Below are 19,580 nucleotides of genomic sequence, written 5' to 3'. Positions count from 1 at the left end.
GCGCGCGCTAGCGACATTCTATATTTCTACGGCAGGAAGGACCAAGCTTGCTATGCTCGCTGCATTGGGCGTCAATTTCCTTGTCTCTTATCAAAAGCTGCCGGCTGGTGCGAGCAGCATGTACCTACACTGGAAAGCATGTTTTGTATTTTGCCCCAGTCGGAATTCGGCCGCTATGGCCGGGAATCACATCTCATCGAAACTGGCGAGAAACCACAGCAACAAACAAACCACACTTTTTTCTGCCTGCTCATTACCCGACGAGGCGCAGGCAGAGTGGCGGCTACATGAATTGCACCGCGCTCTCCAGCGCTCGCCAACTTTATGCGCGTTAGCGGATCTCGCCGCCAGTTCGCGTAACGCGCTCGCGTGTTCTAGAGGCTAGAGTCACACTCTAGCGTGTTCCCTCTAAGAGTGAACCGTACGGTACGTGCTTCTTTGTGACACGTGTTTATTTAGCGAGGCCATCCAAAAGTAAATCGTCAAACCTTGATATAAGTTGTACTATAGCATGAAAAAAAAGTTCACTATAACGTGAATTCTGTTAAATCGAGGCAATTGGTGTTTCAGCAGTAAAAAAATAACAACATAGCTTCACAACCATTCCTGGCGATAGTATTCCGTTAGTAGCTACCTAAATACGAATTATTGCAAGAATGTTGCGCCTTATTATGCGATTAACTTAGGCCGCAGATCGCGCCCCATTCAGCGCATTGATGCGGCACGCAGCGTCCGATTGTTGGGTACGTGCAGCCAGTACCGTCTGGGATGAAATGATGGATAAATCTCGGATGAAATGATTAACCGCACCGAGGGTTCGTCGCCGTTTTAGACAGTGCCCACACAGTAAAACAAAAGCAAGTAAACTACGATTCATACTACCCACGAAAAAAAAAACAACAATATGCAAGCTCTCAGTTACCAACCCTTTAATTTAGACAAGTTCATTTCGCGTTACCTTGAAAAAGTCAGTCAGCTCCATCTGACGTGTCATAATAGAGGTTGGTGTTATGTCTTGCTCGTAAGCCGACAGTGCAGTCAATGCCTTTCTTTTGAAATTGCGCCTTCAAAAGAGCAGACATATTTATGTTGAATAGATTTATATTGAATTTACTAGCCACAGAGGCTCCAAGTACATGCATTAAGTAGCCGAAAACGTGACGAAATTACTTTGTTAAATAGCGAAAAATACATGGTTTTCAATGCAACTAAGATACGGAAATTCAATTAATTCGTTACATAGAGGGTTTCATTAAATAGAGGTTCGCTGTATCGAGGTTTGACTGAATATTTTTAGAAGTTCCGCGCTTTGTTCCCTTCTCTGTCCCATCTGTTTTTGTTGTGCTGTCCACCAAAAACTGAAGCTGTGCGTCAGTGGCTTTATCTTAATGCAGAAGCATTCTACAGGAAGGACGGTGTTTCTTTGCGATAAGGCATGTCTAATCAAGCTCTCCCCCGGCATTTCGGAAAGAAGTGTGAGAGCGCGCTTTGTAGGGAGGAGACCGCACCATTCTTCATTCGACAAACGTCATTCATCGCTTTCGTAACACAGCGGGGTCAACGTTAAATTTCTCAGATTGCATTTCGGCATAGCTTTTAAACGCGGCGTGTACGCAAACATAAGCGTTGTAAGCGATTTCACGGCACGCGTCGTTGTTTTATACATGTAGGGAATGTGACACGCCGCTTTACTAAAGCTTCCCTTCCATTTGATTCTAACATGTGCATGCGTTTAATCTGTACAATATTATTCTACTGTTTAGTGGTTAAAGAAGGTTCATTTAACGCAAAAAAGGGGTTGGCGGGGGTCGCTACCAGAGAACGTTAACTAAGCAAGCTTAATTGTTTGCCTCCGCGCCATGACTCATAACTACGTTTGAGTGAGATTCGTATGCTTGATGTGGATGTGCTTGATATATATATATATATAAATAACCTGGTTGCCCTACCACTCGAAGTTTGACCGGTGTAACATTAAAAGCAACTGTTGTTTTGCAGCATGATTTTTTTTTGTAATCAAAACTTTATGTTCATAAACAGTCAGTCGTGATTTCGTTTAGCTCGCGTATACGTAACTGGAATGAATCGGTTAAAAGGTTTGGATAAAACAGGTTAACTTTTTTATAAATGCCGAACGCTCGTGTATGAGCGAAGCCCGTTCCCCTTGGTCTTATTTTCTCACAAAAGCCAATGACAGCCAGGTCAGGGAGACATCGCAAAATAGTACAGCCTACTGGCCAACGTATCGTGACCTACATTTGCTAGTCGAATGTTGGTTATCTGTGTTCTCTAAATTTTGAGCGCATTTATTTGTACACACCGAATATACGTTGACGCACTAACGAGCATGACAAATCATATCTGAACTTTTTCATTCTTCAAGGTGACGAGGCGGCGGACCAGAGAAAAGCACGTCACTTAACGGTGGACTACTGATTTCGTCAGGCAGTAAAGGCCAGCGTTCACCCAGGCGCGAAGGCGACACGATGAGCTCCAAAGAAAACAAGGTTAAGAAGGTGAGCCAGGACAAAAAACAAGCAAGAACGAGGGAAGACGGGAAGAAGCGAACAAAGTCATCCAAACGTACAAAGTCAAAAGATTCGTCAGTCTCGAAAGCAGCCAAGTCGGGCAAAAAGAAGGAGCGCGCGGCAAAGAAACGCGGTGACAAATCGCGCGAAGGCACAGGGGAACCCTCCGAAGGTAAGCCAGCCTCGAAGAAATCCAAACCGCGCCAGGAAAAGGCAGATTCGAAAATCGATGCCCACAGCAGCTCGAGAAAGTCCAAGTCCTCCAGGTCTCGCAGAAAAGGTGGGAAAGGCTCGAGCGGCAAACGAAAAAGCGTCTTTCGCAAGATATACAGCAAGCTGAGGGGCTCCAAGGGCAAGCGAAAGAAATCGAAGCGAAAGACGAGCTCGAAAAGTGACAAGGCGTCCGAGTCGTCTAAACTGGCCACGACAGCCACCTCGACGCAACCTGGTGGGACAACAGATGTGGAGCACCGTCATCCTGAAGAGCTCGCGTCGTCGAGCAGAGCGCCCGATGGGAAGCACGAAGACGGCGTGCCAGGGGATCCCACGCGGAAAGCAACCGAGCAGCGTATTCCAGATCAGAAAGCACCAGAGACGAAGATTCCAGCGGAAAAGATGCCGGGGGAGAAGAGTACTGAAGCAGTGGAGTTTAGCGGGCCTGCTTCTGCTCAGGCGGCGAAGGCGAGCTCGAAGGACGCTGGGGTTGTTAACGCACCTGAGCCTACGGGCAAGCTTCAACACCAGAAAGCTTCCGACACTGAGAAAGAGCCTATTGAAAAAGTTGGTCAAAAAGCTCCCGCTTCAGCACCTGTTGCACAGCAAGTCGAAGAGCTTGCGACTTCAAATGGGCCGTTACCGGTGCAGAAAAACAGAACAGCGATGTCAACGCCAGTGAAGACGGCAGCGTTGGGTATGTCTAACGACTACTATAGGCGGCCAGCTATCTGTGACAACAGAGGAGGCAAATTAGGCGCGCACAAGTAAAAGCCCTCCAGAAAATAGCCCGACATTCTCATCTGCGTAAATTGGCGAAGAGAAAACAAACAAAATTTGTATTTACAACATCTAAATGAGACAAAGTGCACCACTGTGGTTAGGTTCCACTGATGGCTAGATTACTTAGTAATACTTGTTTTCGTCAAAAAAAAATTAAGCCTTCACTGAGCCAGACCCGCTTTTTGCGAATTGCGCGAAAATGGTATTTTGACGAGATACTACAAATAAATAACTGTAGCTGTGGATCTCAAATTTTGCTTGACATACTATGGATAGCGTGGGTTTGCAAAGCGTCGTTACCTTGCAGTTGTGTTGCTTTTATTTTAAGAAAAAAATCGCAAATATGGCACATTGTTGAATAATGCTCCACTTTCAGTTTTTTTTTGCGCCGCGTCCATAACAGTTAGAGTTTTCAAAATTTTCCAGAGCGTTGCCACGCATCAGGTTAACAATTTTTCCAAATATAATTCTCGAGGATGATTTCAAACGTAAACCAAGAAGGCTTACGTAAGGGCATGTCTACAAAAATGCAATATTTTGAAAATCAATTTTAAATAAAGCCACCTTCGATTTTCTTTGAACTCCCCAGAAATGAAGCCAAGCGCGTGTTCTAGCTTAATCTGTAATAAAACGTGTTAAAACAACTAAAAAACAGCTAAAAGGTAAGAACACTTTGTAAACCCACGCTATCAACAGTATATGTCAAGCGAAAGCTTGCGACCCGCAGCTGGAATAGTTTTTTTTTTTTTTTTGTAGAATATCCTCAAAATTTCATTTTCGCGCAATTCGCAAAAAGTGGGTCTGGCTCAGCGAAGACTTCTGAATCTTTTTTAACAAAGGCAACATTCTTTTTCGCGAGACTAAGATTTGTGTCGTGGTTCTGGGGACTCGGAAAGCAAAAATTCTTTTTTTCCAACGAAATTAAAGGTGGTCGCCGGACATGCACCGACGTTCTTATCTGAACACACCGAATTTGCATATATTACGCACCATTATCATCCGAAATAAAAATAGGCGGCTCTATGTTAGTAAGGTTAGGATATACGTCTAGTGCATTGGCTGTAGTTGAAGCTATAGAGTTAATTTTAAACTGTCTTCATCATTTCCATTTCCGAAATGTGCCACGAAACAAACTTGCTTTCCGTGTAGCGCTGTGTAAAAATACGTTGAATTACAGGGTTTCACATTTCGGAGACAGGCACTTGGGAAGTTTACTTGATTAAAGTTGTTTGGAAATTACAGATGGCTTCCGCTCTGTACCGAACGTGTACGCAAATATGCGAGTCTCACGAATCTTGATTGGCGCGGTCACAAATGATGTGCCGCAGAAAAAGTTGATTTTCGTCTGCAATAAAGTGTCTTCTTTACTAATTGTATTCACCTCACGCAGCATCTTATAAAGAGTCAGCAATATCGTCATCTTATCTGATACGCATGAGTGTAAACATTCAGTGGAGAAAAAACAGTAATACTTCAACAGCCACAATATATATATGCGCAGCCTCGTGCAATGTGGTCGAGTGTCATTTTGGGCTCAGTATGCTATGGCAAAAAAAAAAATTCGGGGGGAGGGGGGGGGGGCACGGGCCCGGTGTGCCACCCCCTGGCTACACCAATGGGTCAAGACTTCCGGACCGCACTACTCCTGGATCTGCCATTGCTTCCTTCTGGAGGAGAAAGAACATTCCTGGGAGGTTTCCTTTCTTATGCAAAAAAAAAAAGAGGAAATAATAATGATAGACATTTAAAATTCAGTTTCTCTCGAAGTTCGAAGTATATTGACTACAACAACAAGATATTAGTATACTTTGCCCACGGTATAGCTTTTAATTGTATCACGAGTATTAAGGCGAAAGCCTTATATGCCTCACTAAACACGAAATTTGACCGTCGGCGTCCCGCGTCGTCGGCGGCGTCTTGTGTCCTGCGGCATCGGGGACGAGTGGTACAAAAAATCATCATCACGTGATGACGTCAAATATGACGTCATCATGATGTCACAGATCACAAGAAATGTTGGCCTGTCCCACTGCATTATTTCGCTTCTTGCGGACAACTGGCCTTAGAGACAGACTCTAGCAGTGTCATATTCTCATTTCTTTTTTTTTATTTCGTGTCTTCTTTTTTTCCTTTTATTGCTCTCCTTTTTTTGTAACATCTCTCTTCTATCATCTTTTATTCCCCTTACCCCTTCCCCCACCACAGGTTAGCCAGCCGGTCTCAGAACTGGCTAACCTCCCTGTCTTTCCGCTCGTTTCTTCCTTCCAGGTTCCTTCCTTTCCAGTGCAAGCGCTAAGTGTTCCGGCTGCCGTCATCATAAAGGAAGAAAAAAAAAAGGACATTGCTTTCGCACCTAGTAACGTCCTTTGGTCCTTACAGGACCAAAGGACGTTGTTGCTGCAGCTTGACCATTTAGAGAGAATAATCTTATACTGCAGTTTGATAGCAAAGCGAACTAGTTTTTGAACAGTATGTGCCGAGACATTCCTTTTTTTGTGTGTGTGCGCGCGTGTGCGTTGCCCTGGAGCAACACAACAGTATCCAACTCTCGATCGTCGGGAGTGTACTATACCGTAACGTTTCCCAATGAGTTGAGCGAATTTACTAGTGTTTGGCAGGCTTCGTTATTTGTTATATATTGTCACGTGGTCGTGACGTCGACGAAGACAGCAGTCGGCGTTTGCAGGATGAAACTGTTTATTTGGCCGAACTTGTGGCCGGAAAATGAGAACTAGCACTACAGCAATACACTCTGTACAATGATAGCGGCGAACAGGGCGTCGTCCGTCGATCAACTGACAAGCGGTCAAGTGCGTCGCTTTTTATACAGGTGCTATGGAACTTTCCAGCGATATCGCTGGCGGCGGTATCTCTCGATAAAGCTGGAATATTCGCGTGCGGCGCGAAATCTTAACAAAACGATCTACTACAATCGAGAAGTCTCTCGAACACTGCTTCGCGGGCAGCGTCGAGCGTTGATAATCGCCCTTGCTGGTCAAACCCAAAAAACATCAAAATAGGACAAAAAGTGGGCGTGGCAATATTCCCTCGGTATCTTATGAATATCCTTAAGGTTCTGCTGCTGTTACAGAACCCGTGGTGACGGGATTGGGATACGACCGCTTCTATTCAAGCGACATACAAAAAAAAATTAAAAACAATGATTTCATAGATATATTCGACTACCATGCGGTCAAAATTAATCCGGAAACCCCGACGCACACTGCGGCGTTTATCATGACCCAATATGCAGCATTTAGTATTCTTATCGGAAGTGTATGCCTTCGTGAGGAATGCCAGCAATGTTTTCCGCTTTGGATGACGGTGCAGAGGCTGTCCAGAGTGACAACCGCGCCCCCAGCGCCGTGGAGGCTGACCCTATTGGTGGACGACAGGCGCCGACGTCCAAGCCCCGCGAGGCGGTCATCCAGCCGGAGCGGTTGCCCATCAAGGACGACGGCTGGCCGGACGCCGCAAGCAGCACGGCCTTCACTTGCCCAGAGGTATGTGCATCACATGCAGCCGCGAGTTCTTAGAGACGCTGAGAAAGGCATGGGCCAATTGATAGCATGCATTGAGCCGTGCGTCCGGAAGGCGCCCGCGTAGATGATACTAGCCTACTTGTCTGAAAAAAAAAAAAAAAAAAACGAAAATCCTCGAGCTTCGATTTGTCGACCAGTAGGGACGGAACCAGCGATAATGTCAGTGGTGAAAATATTCGTTTTCTTATCGTGCAGGCGCGCGTTCACTTGATTCTTGACCCACAATCCGCATTAACAATAATGTATCGAGAAATTCATAACAGGTATAAAAGGAAAATCCAAGTTGTGTTATAGAGAATATTTTTTTCTCTCTTTGTTCGCTTTTTTTTTTCCCTCTTTTTTGTCGCGCTTGTCCTACGTACTTTCTTGCTAATATGTCTCAATATTTGCGCAACCTATAGTTCCAGGTATATAAACACACGACCACAGTACTGCAGAAATGTGCCACTTATTATCAATTAACCTTACCAAGATGTAATCAGTATGCTAGCTAAATTGAGAGGGATGAGCCTGCTCTTTTGAATATTTGATCATCTAGTCATGCAATTGAGAAAGGTATGCCATGTTGTCGAATTCTACGGCGCAGCAATGCTGATATGCTCATACGAAGCTACAGGAATGTTGAAAGAAACAGATACCAACAACAGTAACAGTGTGTTCGGGATCACTTCTTAAGCCGATGGCACAGACACCAGGAAGCGACACGGGGTTCTGCATCTAAAGGGACAGTTACCCATTTTAGAGATGGTCGTTTGAGGTTGGGAAAGACGTTTATTTTCTGCAATCCATAAGGGTCGTGTCGTAGTAAGGAGGGGAAAAGGGAGTGAAAGAAAAGAGCGGAAATGAGAGGCCACCTTCTCCAGATATGAGTAGCAACACGACCGAGCGCCAAATCAGGGTACCTAGCTCTCTCCCCATCAAATAAACCGGTGGGTGCCCAGCTCCCGCATCGGAGGTGGCCGGCAGTTAGCACTCTTATTTCGTGCGAACGTTACCACTCTACTCTTGACTGTTGGTTGTTATACTTTAATGCCGGCGAAATTTCTCAGTGAGGCGATAATTTTTGTTTATGGTTATCCTTTTGAACACAAGGAAAAAAAAGTACCTAAAGGACTTTTTATTATTTTGTTGAATAACATTCACATCATTTTAACACTTCTTCGTCTTTTTTTTTTTTTTTTCAGACGCACACGGAGCACACAGGAGCGATCAGTATAGACTGGGCATCGCTCCAAGACTTCCTCTTGCCAGAGTTTGCCGCAGTGTTGTAAAGAAATCACTGAGAATAAAGGAAGAAATGAAACGAAATACTCATATGGCAAAAAAAAAGATGCAAAAAGAAGATCGTTTGACAAGTTGGACCAGCCTTCCTGTTATCGCTAGCCAGATGGAAAATACCTCGGAAATGTCAGCTTGGGTTACGCGATCACGGTGCGAACAAGCCAGACGTCGCAGCGGCCGGCATGGATGCCGGCCGCTGCGGCATTCGTTTTTCTACAGTTTTTCTTTGAAAGGCCAAGCGATTCAACGCATCTGGCAAGCATGCTGATCCAACCGGAACCGATGCTTCCTCGTCCTCATAGCACGTCCTGACCGGTTTGTGTGTTCGCATGACAAGCTAGACTTCCTATTTTCGGCCTAAGAAGCCGACTCGCGTCATCCTGTTTGTACGCCCGCAATCGGAAGTTTGAGAACTATGCAAGGCCTGCTACAGGGGTTTACCTCGCGGCTTGACGTCCTGATTACCTCGGCATATTAATTGCTGTCATTTTAATGGCTGGTTCGTAAACAATTCCTTGAAATAATCATGCCAAATATGAAAGCAGACACATACTAAACTGCATATAAGTGGTTTAGTCATAATTTTCCCACCATATTTAGACAAAATTGACGCCAATTTGATATTAACCATTCTGTCGTCAAATACACGAGAGATAGAGAGAGAGGAAACGTATGTTTCTAATGACTAACTGCTAACGAAATTCCAGGATAGAACGCGAACGTCCCATTACACGATGTTGCATCTTGACTCTCTATTTACGCAATGAGAAATTTTTATCACACCAGACTTGAGAAGATGGCTACTTTATTCACGTATATGTACCTACCATGATGTTCCTGTTTCCCCCCACACAACGGGGATCTAAAAAATAAATAAATAAAAAGTCCTCTTCTTATTCTCATCTTATAAAAAAATATTACGCGAGTAGTACATGCAGCATTAGTTATATACACATTGACATAGGCGTGCGCAGGGTTCCCCATCAGGGGGGGAGAAGGTTCATCGCAGGGGCCCCCCACCCTACTGAGTCAATGAATAGGGTAGATTTTGCCTCCCCCCCCAACCCCTTCTTAGGTGACTATAAGGGTCAATGTACGGGGCAGATTTTGCGCCCCCCTCTTTGGTGATTGTGGGGCGGCCGCCCCCCCCCCCCCCCCCTGCCCCCCTCCCCCCTCTGTGCGCACGCCTATGCACATTGATATTGTCTTGCACGTAAGCTGAACATTTATAGAGCACAGACAACTTCGTCATTACCCACCCACAAGACCATTCTACTAGATCCACGGACACACGTAGGTAGCTGCGTATAGACCGTTGCATCGGGCGAGGAGGACCGCACTTTGTTTATAACCACACATTTTCCTTGTTATATTGCTGTTTCTGCAAATTAGGCAATTTTTATTTTTCGGTCTTGGACAGGAGGTCCCCCTGCAGCCTAGTGCTTTCGGACCTCCTTCTGTACATTTATCCTGTACGCGATGTTCTGTTTCTGTACTAATATCTGAAATAAACTTGAAACTTGAAATTGGACTGGCAACGGGCGCTTTCCTCCTTTCTGGTTTGTGCGCGACGGTCATCTCACATATGACGATTATTGTTGTGTGGCAGAAATACTCCCCAAATACTCGATTTTTTTTATCCACATCGCGTATGTTGGCACGCACGCGTGAGCGACGCAGAGACGAGGCGTGTTGTTGAGAGTCTCGATACCAACTAACTTTATTTCTCGGCGAACTGGTTTTCCTTCTCTCCCTCTCCGCGCCTCCTTCGTGCCTTTGTTACGGCGCAGAGGGAGGAAAGGGAATGTCGTTCTTCCTCACGCTGGCAGCGCCACGGCTGCACCGCGGCGCATTTAGAGTTCACCACAGTACTCCCCCCCTAGTGAGAGCACGAGCGAAATGAAACGCGGCTACAGGTTGAGGCGATTTGGCGCACCTGTCCGTCTTCCACTGCGTGTGTGATATTTTTCAGTCACTTGGGTGTCCGTCGCTGGTGTGGGATGTGGCGCTGTTCGGCAGGTTTCAGGTGGAAGGGCGGAGGTTGCTGTCGTGGACTGGTTGGTCTCCATGTGTGCCGGCTTAACTCTGTCCAATGACACCACTTTCTGGCGGCCATGCCTTTCGATGGTAATCGTTTTTCTCCCGTGGCGGAGAACTCTGAAGGGTCCGTCGTACGGTGCTTGTAGTGATCTTCGCACTACATCGTTGCGCAGAAAGATGTGGCTACACGACTCGAGTTCGCTGCTCACATATATGCTTCTTTCTGTGGGCTGTCGTGGAGGTGTCGGTCGAAGTTTTGTCATGATGTGACGTAGGCGAGATGCGTAGTCGCCAGCAGGAATGTGGGTCTGTTGTTGGTCAGGCACAAAGAACTCGCCAGGCAGACGCAGGGTTGTGCCGTAGACAAGTTCTGCAGCGCTGCAGCCGACGTCCGCCTTGAAAGCAGTGCGTATGCCCCAGAGTACAATGGGCAGTGCTTCGACCCAGGAGTGTTCTTCGCTTGCCATGAGTGCGGCTTTCAACTGTCGGTGGAATCGCTCAACCATTCCATTACTCATCGGATGGTAGGCAGTCGTTCTGATGCGCGAAGCACCGATGAGCTTTGTTAGACTGGCGAATAATGCGGACTCGAATTGGCTTCCTCTGTCGGTTGTAATGGATGATGGCACGCCAAAGCGACAGAGCCAGTGACTGACGAAAGCACGGGCAACAGTTTCGGCTGTGATGTCTGGCATGGGAACAGCCTCTGCCCAACGCGTGAAACGGTCAACACAAGTTAGCAGATACATTTGGCCCTGACAGGGTGGCAACGGCCCGACGATGTCGACGTGTATGTGGTCGAATCGAGCATCTGGCCCGGGAAACGTCTCCAACGGTGTCACGGTGTGACGCTGTACCTTGGAGCGCTGGCATGCGAGGCACTCACGAGTCCATTGTCGGGAATCGCGGTTGATGCCGGGCCATACGAAACGTGCCGTTAGGAGCTTTTGCGTAGCTCGGATTCCCGGGTGTGACATCTCGTGTAGCGATGCGAATACCTCGCGACGGAAGTGCATGGGCACAAATGGTCGTGGCTTGCTAGTAGACGTGTCGCAGCAAAGCCATTCTGTACCTGGCAAGGGTAACCACTGCAGGTATAGTGACGTCGACGTTTCTTGTAGGCGGCGCAATTCGTCGTCATCCCGTTGAGCAGCCGCCATTTTGCTGAGATCTATTCCTGTGGGACAGGTTATGGCGCTGACCGGGCTGCGCGAAAGGGCATCGGCGACAGCGTTGTCGACTCCTTTGATGTGGCGGATGTCCGTGGTAAATTCAGATATGTATGACATCTGCCGCAGTTCGCGGGCTGTATGGGCGCCCCCCTCAGCATTCAGTGAACGCAAGGCATACATGAGAGGCTTGTGGTCCGTCAAGACAAAGAATTCGGTACCTTCTAGGTAATGCCGGAAGTGCCGGATTGTCGCGTAGACGGCCAGCAGTTCGCGCCCGAAGGTGCTGTACCGCTGTTCGGTGGATGTCAGTTTCCGGGAAAAGAAAGCGATTGGTCGCCACACTCCTTTGATGAGTTGTTGAAGAGCGGCACCCACAGCTACGTTCGATGCGTCGACCATGACGCACTGCGGAACTCCCGGTTGCGGGTAAGTGAGAAGCGCGGCGTCGGCAAGACGTCTCTTGATCTCTTGGAAGGCCGCTTGGGCGCCCTCCGTCCAGTAGAGCTCCTTAGCGGCATCCTTTGTATCCTTAGCGGCACCTTCGTGTGTCGACAGCAGGAGGTGGAGAGGCTGTAGAATAGTGGCACACTGGGGGATGAAACGGCGGTAGTAGTTCACGAGACCAAGGAACTCACGCAGCTGACGTTTAGTGCTGGGTTGTGGGAACTGCTCGGCAGCTTTAACCTTGTCTGGATGAGGTTTAATTCCGGAGTTCGAGATGACGTGGCCAAGAAACGTCAGCTTGTGCACCCCAAACTCAGACTTGTCCGTGTTCACCAGTATTCCATGCTCTGCCAGGCGCTGAAACACGGATCTCAGATGCACCTCATGTTCATCTGGTGTGCTGCTTGCGTTGAGTAGATCGTCGAGGTACGCATGACAGAAGTCGAGGCCGTGCAAAACGCCGTTAATAAAACGCTGGAATGTCTGTCCGGAGTTTCTCAAGCCGAAAGGCATGCGGAGGAACTCGAACAGGCCGAATGGCGTTGTTATCGCCGTCTTCGGGATGTCTTCTGAGGCCATGGGAATTTGATGGTAGGCACGTACGAGGTCGATCTTGGAGAACAGTGTCGCACCATGCAGGTTGGCCGTGACGTCGTGAATATGAGGTAGCGGATAACGGTCGGGCACGGTTGCTCGGTTGAGGGCTCGATAATCCCCGCAGGGCCGCCAGTCTCCTGGTGTAGACTTTGGCACCATGTGTAGTGGAGATGCCCAAGGGCTAGCGGATGGGCGGATTATGCCGAGCTCGAGCATGTGGTCGAACTCCTGTCGTGCTACTTAGACACAATATTAATGAGAACTAACAGACAATAACGCCAAGGAAAGTACAGGGGGTGTTATCTGTTGTATTTAGAATGTAAATGTGAAGAAAAGTAAAGTGGACGAAAAGATGACTTGCCGCCGGCAGGGACCGAACCTGCGACCTTCGAATAACGCGTCCGATGCTCTACCACTGAGCTACGGCGGCGGTCATCCTCCCGTCCACTTTCTGGGGTATATATGTTGATTAAACCTAGGAGTGTTAGTCAGCGCCAATCGCAGCCATGGCGGCGAGTGTGGAACACTCTTTTTGTGCCTCTTGGCGTCACGTAGCACGTGATCTTTTTACGAGTTGGCAGCTGACCAATAATCCCTCGCATACTACCTGAAGGCATTAAGTCTGCCAGGACGAGACCCTCGCTATGAATGAAGGAAAGCTATGATTTTTCAAGGGCTCGTTTATCTTTGTTAGACACAATATTAATGAGAACTAACAGACAATAACACCAAGGAAAGTACAGGGGGTGTTATCTGTAGTATTTAGAATGTAAATGTGAAGAAAAGTAAAGTGGACGAAAAGATGACTTGCCGCCGGCAGGGACCGAACCTGCGACCTTCGAATAACGCGTCCGATGCTCTACCACTGAGCTACGGCGGCGGTCATCCTCCCGTCCACTTTCTGGGGTATATATGTTGATTAAACCTAGGAGTGTTAGTCAGCGCCAATCGCAGCCATGGCGGCGAGTGTGGAACACTCTTTTTGTGCCTCTTGGCGTCACGTAGCACGTGATCTTTTTACGAGTTGGCAGCTGACCAATAATCCCTCGCATACTACCTGAAGGCATTAAGTCTGCCAGGACGAGACCCTCGCTATGAATGAAGGAAAGCTATGATTTTTCAAGGGCTCGTTTATCTTTGTTAGACACAAGATTAATGAGAACTAACAGACAATACCACCAAGGAAAGTGCAGGGGGTGTTATCTGTAGTATTTAGAATGTAAATGTGAAGAAAAGTAAAGTGGACAAAAAGATGACTTGCCGCCGGCAGGGACCGAACCTGCGACCTTCGAATAACGCGTCCGATGCTCTACCACTGAGCTACGGCGGCGGTCATCCTCCCGTCCACTTTCTGGGGTATATATGTTGATTAAACCTAGGAGTGTTAGTCAGCGCCAATCGCAGCCATGGCGGCGAGTGTGGAACACTCTTTTTGTGCCTCTTGGCGTCACGTAGCACGTGATCTTTTTACGAGTTGGCAGCTGACCAATAATCCCTCGCATACTACCTGAAGGCATTAAGTCTGCCAGGACGAGACCCTCGCTATGAATGAAGGAAAGCTATGATTTTTCAAGGGCTCGTTTATCTTTGTTAGACACAATATTATTGAGAACTAACAGACAATAACACCAAGGAAAGTACAGGGGGTGTTATCTGTAGTATTTAGAATGTAAATGTGAAGAAAAGTAAAGTGGACGAAAAGATGACTTGCCGCCGGCAGGGACCGAACCTGCGACCTTCGAATAACGCGTCCGATGCTCTACCACTGAGCTACGGCGGCGGTCATCCTCCCGTCCACTTTCTGGGGTATATATGTTGATTAAACCTAGGAGTGTTAGTCAGCGCCAATCGCAGCCATGGCGGCGAGTGTGGAACACTCTTTTTGTGCCTCTTGGCGTCACGTAGCACGTGATCTTTTTACGAGTTGGCAGCTGACCAATAATCCCTCGCATACTACCTGAAGGCATTAAGTCTGCCAGGACGAGACCCTCGCTATGAATGAAGGAAAGCTATGATTTTTCAAGGGCTCGTTTATCTTTGTTAGACACAATATTAATGAGAACTAACAGACAATAACACCAAGGAAAGTACAGGGGGTGTTATCTGTAGTATTTAGAATGTAAATGTGAAGAAAAGTAAAGTGGACGAAAAGATGACTTGCCGCCGGCAGGGACCGAACCTGCGACCTTCGAATAACGCGTCCGATGCTCTACCACTGAGCTACGGCGGCGGTCATCCTCCCGTCCACTTTCTGGGGTATATATGTTGATTAAACCTAGGAGTGTTAGTCAGCGCCAATCGCAGCCATGGCGGCGAGTGTGGAACACTCTTTTTGTGCCTCTTGGCGTCACGTAGCACGTGATCTTTTTACGAGTTGGCAGCTGACCAATAATCCCTCGCATACTACCTGAAGGCATTAAGTCTGCCAGGACGAGACCCTCGCTATGAATGAAGGAAAGCTATGATTTTTCAAGGGCTCGTTTATCTTTGTTAGACACAATATTAATGAGAACTAACAGACAATAACACCAAGGAAAGTACAGGGGGTGTTATCTGTAGTATTTAGAATGTAAATGTGAAGAAAAGTAAAGTGGACGAAAAGATGACTTGCCGCCGGCAGGGACCGAACCTGCGACCTTCGAATAACGCGTCCGATGCTCTACCACTGAGCTACGGCGGCGGTCATCCTCCCGTCCACTTTCTGGGGTATATATGTTGATTAAACCTAGGAGTGTTAGTCAGCGCCAATCGCAGCCATGGCGGCGAGTGTGGAACACTCTTTTTGTGCCTCTTGGCGTCACGTAGCACGTGATCTTTTTACGAGTTGGCAGCTGACCAATAATCCCTCGCATACTACCTGAAGGCATTAAGTCTGCCAGGACGAGACCCTCGCTATGAATGAAGGAAAGCTATGATTTTTCAAGGGCTCGTTTATCTTTGTTAGACACAATATTAATGAGAACTAACAGACAATAACACCAAGGAAAGTACAGGGGGTGTTATCTGTAGTATTTAGAATGTAAATGTGAAGAAAAGTAAAGTGGACGAAAAGATGACTTGCCGCCGGCAGGGACCGAACCTGCGACCTTCGAATAACGCGTCCGATGCTCTACCACTGAGCTACGGCGGCGGTCATCCTCCCGTCCACTTTCTGGGGTATATATGTTGATTAAACCTAGGAGTGTTAGTCAGCGCCAATCGCAGCCATGGCGGCGAGTGTGGAACACTCTTTTTGTGCCTCTTGGCGTCACGTAGCACGTGATCTTTTTACGAGTTGGCAGCTGACCAATAATCCCTCGCATACTACCTGAAGGCATTAAGTCTGCCAGGACGAGACCCTCGCTATGAATGAAGGAAAGCTATGATTTTTCAAGGGCTCGTTTATCTTTGTTAGACACAATATTAATGAGAACTAACAGACAATAACACCAAGGAAAGTACAGGGGGTGTTATCTGTAGTATTTAGAATGTAAATGTGAAGAAAAGTAAAGTGGACGAAAAGATGACTTGCCGCCGGCAGGGACCGAACCTGCGACCTTCGAATAACGCGTCCGATGCTCTACCACTGAGCTACGGCGGCGGTCATCCTCCCGTCCACTTTCTGGGGTATATATGTTGATTAAACCTAGGAGTGTTAGTCAGCGCCAATCGCAGCCATGGCGGCGAGTGTGGAACACTCTTTTTGTGCCTCTTGGCGTCACGTAGCACGTGATCTTTTTACGAGTTGGCAGCTGACCAATAATCCCTCGCATACTACCTGAAGGCATTAAGTCTGCCAGGACGAGACCCTCGCTATGAATGAAGGAAAGCTATGATTTTTCAAGGGCTCGTTTATCTTTGTTAGACACAATATTAATGAGAACTAACAGACAATAACACCAAGGAAAGTACAGGGGGTGTTATCTGTAGTATTTAGAATGTAAATGTGAAGAAAAGTAAAGTGGACGAAAAGATGACTTGCCGCCGGCAGGGACCGAACCTGCGACCTTCGAATAACGCGTCCGATGCTCTACCACTGAGCTACGGCGGCGGTCATCCTCCCGTCCACTTTCTGGGGTATATATGTTGATTAAACCTAGGAGTGTTAGTCAGCGCCAATCGCAGCCATGGCGGCGAGTGTGGAACACTCTTTTTGTGCCTCTTGGCGTCACGTAGCACGTGATCTTTTTACGAGTTGGCAGCTGACCAATAATCCCTCGCATACTACCTGAAGGCATTAAGTCTGCCAGGACGAGACCCTCGCTATGAATGAAGGAAAGCTATGATTTTTCAAGGGCTCGTTTATCTTTGTTAGACACAATATTAATGAGAACTAACAGACAATAACACCAAGGAAAGTACAGGGGGTAGAGCATCGGACGCGTTATTCGAAGGTCGCAGGTTCGGTCCCTGCCGGCGGCAAGTCATCTTTTCGTCCACTTTACTTTTCTTCACATTTACATTCTAAATACTACAGATAACACCCCCTGTACTTTCCTTGGTGTTATTGTCTGTTAGTTCTCATTAATATTGTGTCTAACAAAGATAAACGAGCCCTTGAAAAATCATAGCTTTCCTTCATTCATAGCGAGGGTCTCGTCCTGGCAGACTTAATGCCTTCAGGTAGTATGCGAGGGATTATTGGTCAGCTGCCAACTCGTAAAAAGATCACGTGCTACGTGACGCCAAGAGGCACAAAAAGAGTATTCCACACTCGCCGCCATGGCTGCGATTGGCGCTGACTAACACTCCTAGGTTTAATCAACATATATACCCCAGAAAGTGGACAGGAGGATGACCGCCGCCGTAGCTCAGTGGTAGAGCATCGGACGCGTTATTCGAAGGTCGCAGGTTCGGTCCCTGCCGGCGGCAAGTCATCTTTTCGTCCACTTTACTTTTCTTCACATTTACATTCTAAATACTACAGATAACACCCCCTGTACTTTCCTTGGTGTTATTGTCTGTTAGTTCTCATTAATATTGTGTCTAACAAAGATAAACGAGCCCTTGAAAAATCATAGCTTTCCTTCATTCATAGCGAGGGTCTCGTCCTGGCAGACTTAATGCCTTCAGGTAGTATGCGAGGGATTATTGGTCAGCTGCCAACTCGTAAAAAGATCACGTGCTACGTGACGCCAAGAGGCACAAAAAGAGTGTTCCACACTCGCCGCCATGGCTGCGATTGGCACTGACTAACACTCCTAGGTTTAATCAACATATATACCCCAGAAAGTGGACGGGAGGATGACCGCCGCCGTAGCTCAGTGGTAGAGCATCGGACGCGTTATTCGAAGGTCGCAGGTTCGGTCCCTGCCGGCGGCAAGTCATCTTTTCGTCCACTTTACTTTTCTTCACATTTACATTCTAAATACTACAGATAACACCCCCTGTACTTTCCTTGGTGTTATTGTCTGTTAGTTCTCATTAATATTGTGTCTAACAAAGATAAACGAGCCCTTGAAAAATCATAGCTTTCCGTCGTGCTACTTGCAGCTTCTGGGGGGACAGGCGGCGTGGGCGTGCGTAAACCGGGGGCCCTGTGGTGGAAATGTGGTGACATACATTGTGTGTGACGACCCCGCCGGTCTGTGGCGGCCGCGTCAGCTCGGGGAACTCGCGTAGGATAGCCGTAAAACGGGCGGTGCCCGGTGGTATCACGAGTGTAGGGCTGAGAGGCGGATGCTTTGACGGCTTTCCGCACACTTCTGCTTGTGAGAGGGGGTCCTGTATACGCCGGTTGCGTACATCAACAAGCAGTCCAAAGTGACGCAAGAAGTCTGCTCCCAGGATAGCAAATTTTACGCCAGCTACCACAAATATCCACCGAAATGTCCTCTTGAAGCCCAGGTCCAGCGAGAGTGAGCGGTGCCCGTACGCCGGTATCGTCGTGTTATTTACAGCTTGCAACGGTGGCGAACACGGGCCTTTGCGATCGGCTGGCGACGCCGGCACAACGCTCACTTCTGCCCCAGTGTCGACCAGGAAACGGGTGCCTTTCTCGCGATCAGTCAGGAAGAAGACCGACGGGCGACTTTCCGCTGAGCCGGTGGCACTTGTCGCCGTCAGTGCTGGCTCGGCGCGTTTCCCGATTTCTCGCACGGCGGCACGCATTTCCGTGCAGTATCACCGAACTTACGGTGGTACCAGCACAGCTGCCGCTGTTGTGTAGCACTCCGCCGTGTGCTTTGGCTTCCGCTTGACTGCAGCGCCGCGACGGTGTCGGCGAGGCGAGAAATTTCCGCACGAATCTCCAACAAGGCGGGAGAGGGCGAGGCTTCGGCGAGCACCGTGGCAACTGCTGGCGTGGCGACGGCCATGAGTCGGTCAGCCATTTCGGCGATCTTGGAAACGTCCGTCTCTCCGGAGGCCGTGACGCCTATCCGCACGGTTGCGGGCAGTCTTTGAAGGAAAAGCTCCTGCACCAGGCGACTGTCGAGACCTGCTGTGCAGCCCGCTACACTCTAAGCCAAAATCGAGTATTTTGGGAGTGTTTCTGCCACACAACAACAATCGTCATCCACCTCGCGTGCTTTCCTTGCGTTATCACCGCGGTCGCGGCACTTCCCGGTCACGAACGGCACGCGCGTTATCAGCGTGACATAGCATTCTTGACAGGAAAGTGACGAGAGCTAGGTTTTCAAGAAAGGAAACGCGAGCAAGCCAGATGACGATTATTGTTGTGTGGCAGAAATACTCCCCAAATACTCGATTTTGGCTTAGAGTGTAGTTGCTGCATGTGACGCAACAGTTGGCTGGGTCGGCGATCGCACAGTTCGTTCTCGCGTAGCAGCTGCTGCAGGCGCTCCGGCTCCGAAGGGGTTAGACGGCGAATCAGCGTCTCTTTGAGCACTCGATAGGCATCTTCGGCTGGTGGGGCAAGCAGAATGTTGCGCACCTCGCTCGCTGTGGCAGGTGGGATGTTGGCGACCACGTGGTGGTACTTGGTGTGGTCGGCGGTGATGCGGCGGGCGGCGAACTGCGATTCTGCTTGGGCGAACCAA

The 19,580-nt window shown here is 48.2% G+C and overlaps 1 protein-coding gene across 1 annotated transcript; it reads left to right on the top strand.

Annotated features, from left to right (window-relative positions):
• Positions 1 to 2,458: 2,458 nt before the first annotated feature.
• LOC119404836 (serine/arginine-rich splicing factor 11) lies at positions 2,459 to 8,369 on the top strand. The gene is made up of 3 exons (XM_037671514.2): positions 2,459 to 3,438; positions 6,855 to 7,027; positions 8,251 to 8,369. The coding sequence occupies exons 1-3, from the start codon at positions 2,487 to 2,489 to the stop codon at positions 8,335 to 8,337; spliced, it is 1,212 nt and encodes a 403-aa protein (XP_037527442.2). The 5' UTR covers positions 2,459 to 2,486; the 3' UTR covers positions 8,338 to 8,369.
• Positions 8,370 to 19,580: the final 11,211 nt, after the last annotated feature.

This window comes from Rhipicephalus sanguineus, chromosome 1 (assembly GCF_013339695.2).
Source record: "Rhipicephalus sanguineus isolate Rsan-2018 chromosome 1, BIME_Rsan_1.4, whole genome shotgun sequence".
Classification (NCBI taxonomy): Eukaryota; Metazoa; Arthropoda; class Arachnida; order Ixodida; family Ixodidae; genus Rhipicephalus; species Rhipicephalus sanguineus.
Note: the sequence above shows the minus strand (reverse complement) of the source record. Positions and strands in the feature narration are given on the sequence as shown.

Bases quoted from the DNA above. Each gene is read 5' to 3' on its own strand.
- LOC119404836 (XM_037671514.2), top strand. From the start codon at position 2,487: ATGAGCTCCAAAGAAAACAAGGTTAAGAAGGTGAGCCAGGACAAAAAA. The intron at 3,439-6,854 runs GTATGTCTAACG...ATGACGGTGCAG, and splicing joins AGTGAAGACGGCAGCGTTGG to AGGCTGTCCAGAGTGACAAC. The intron at 7,028-8,250 runs GTATGTGCATCA...TTTTTTTTTCAG, and splicing joins CGGCCTTCACTTGCCCAGAG to ACGCACACGGAGCACACAGG.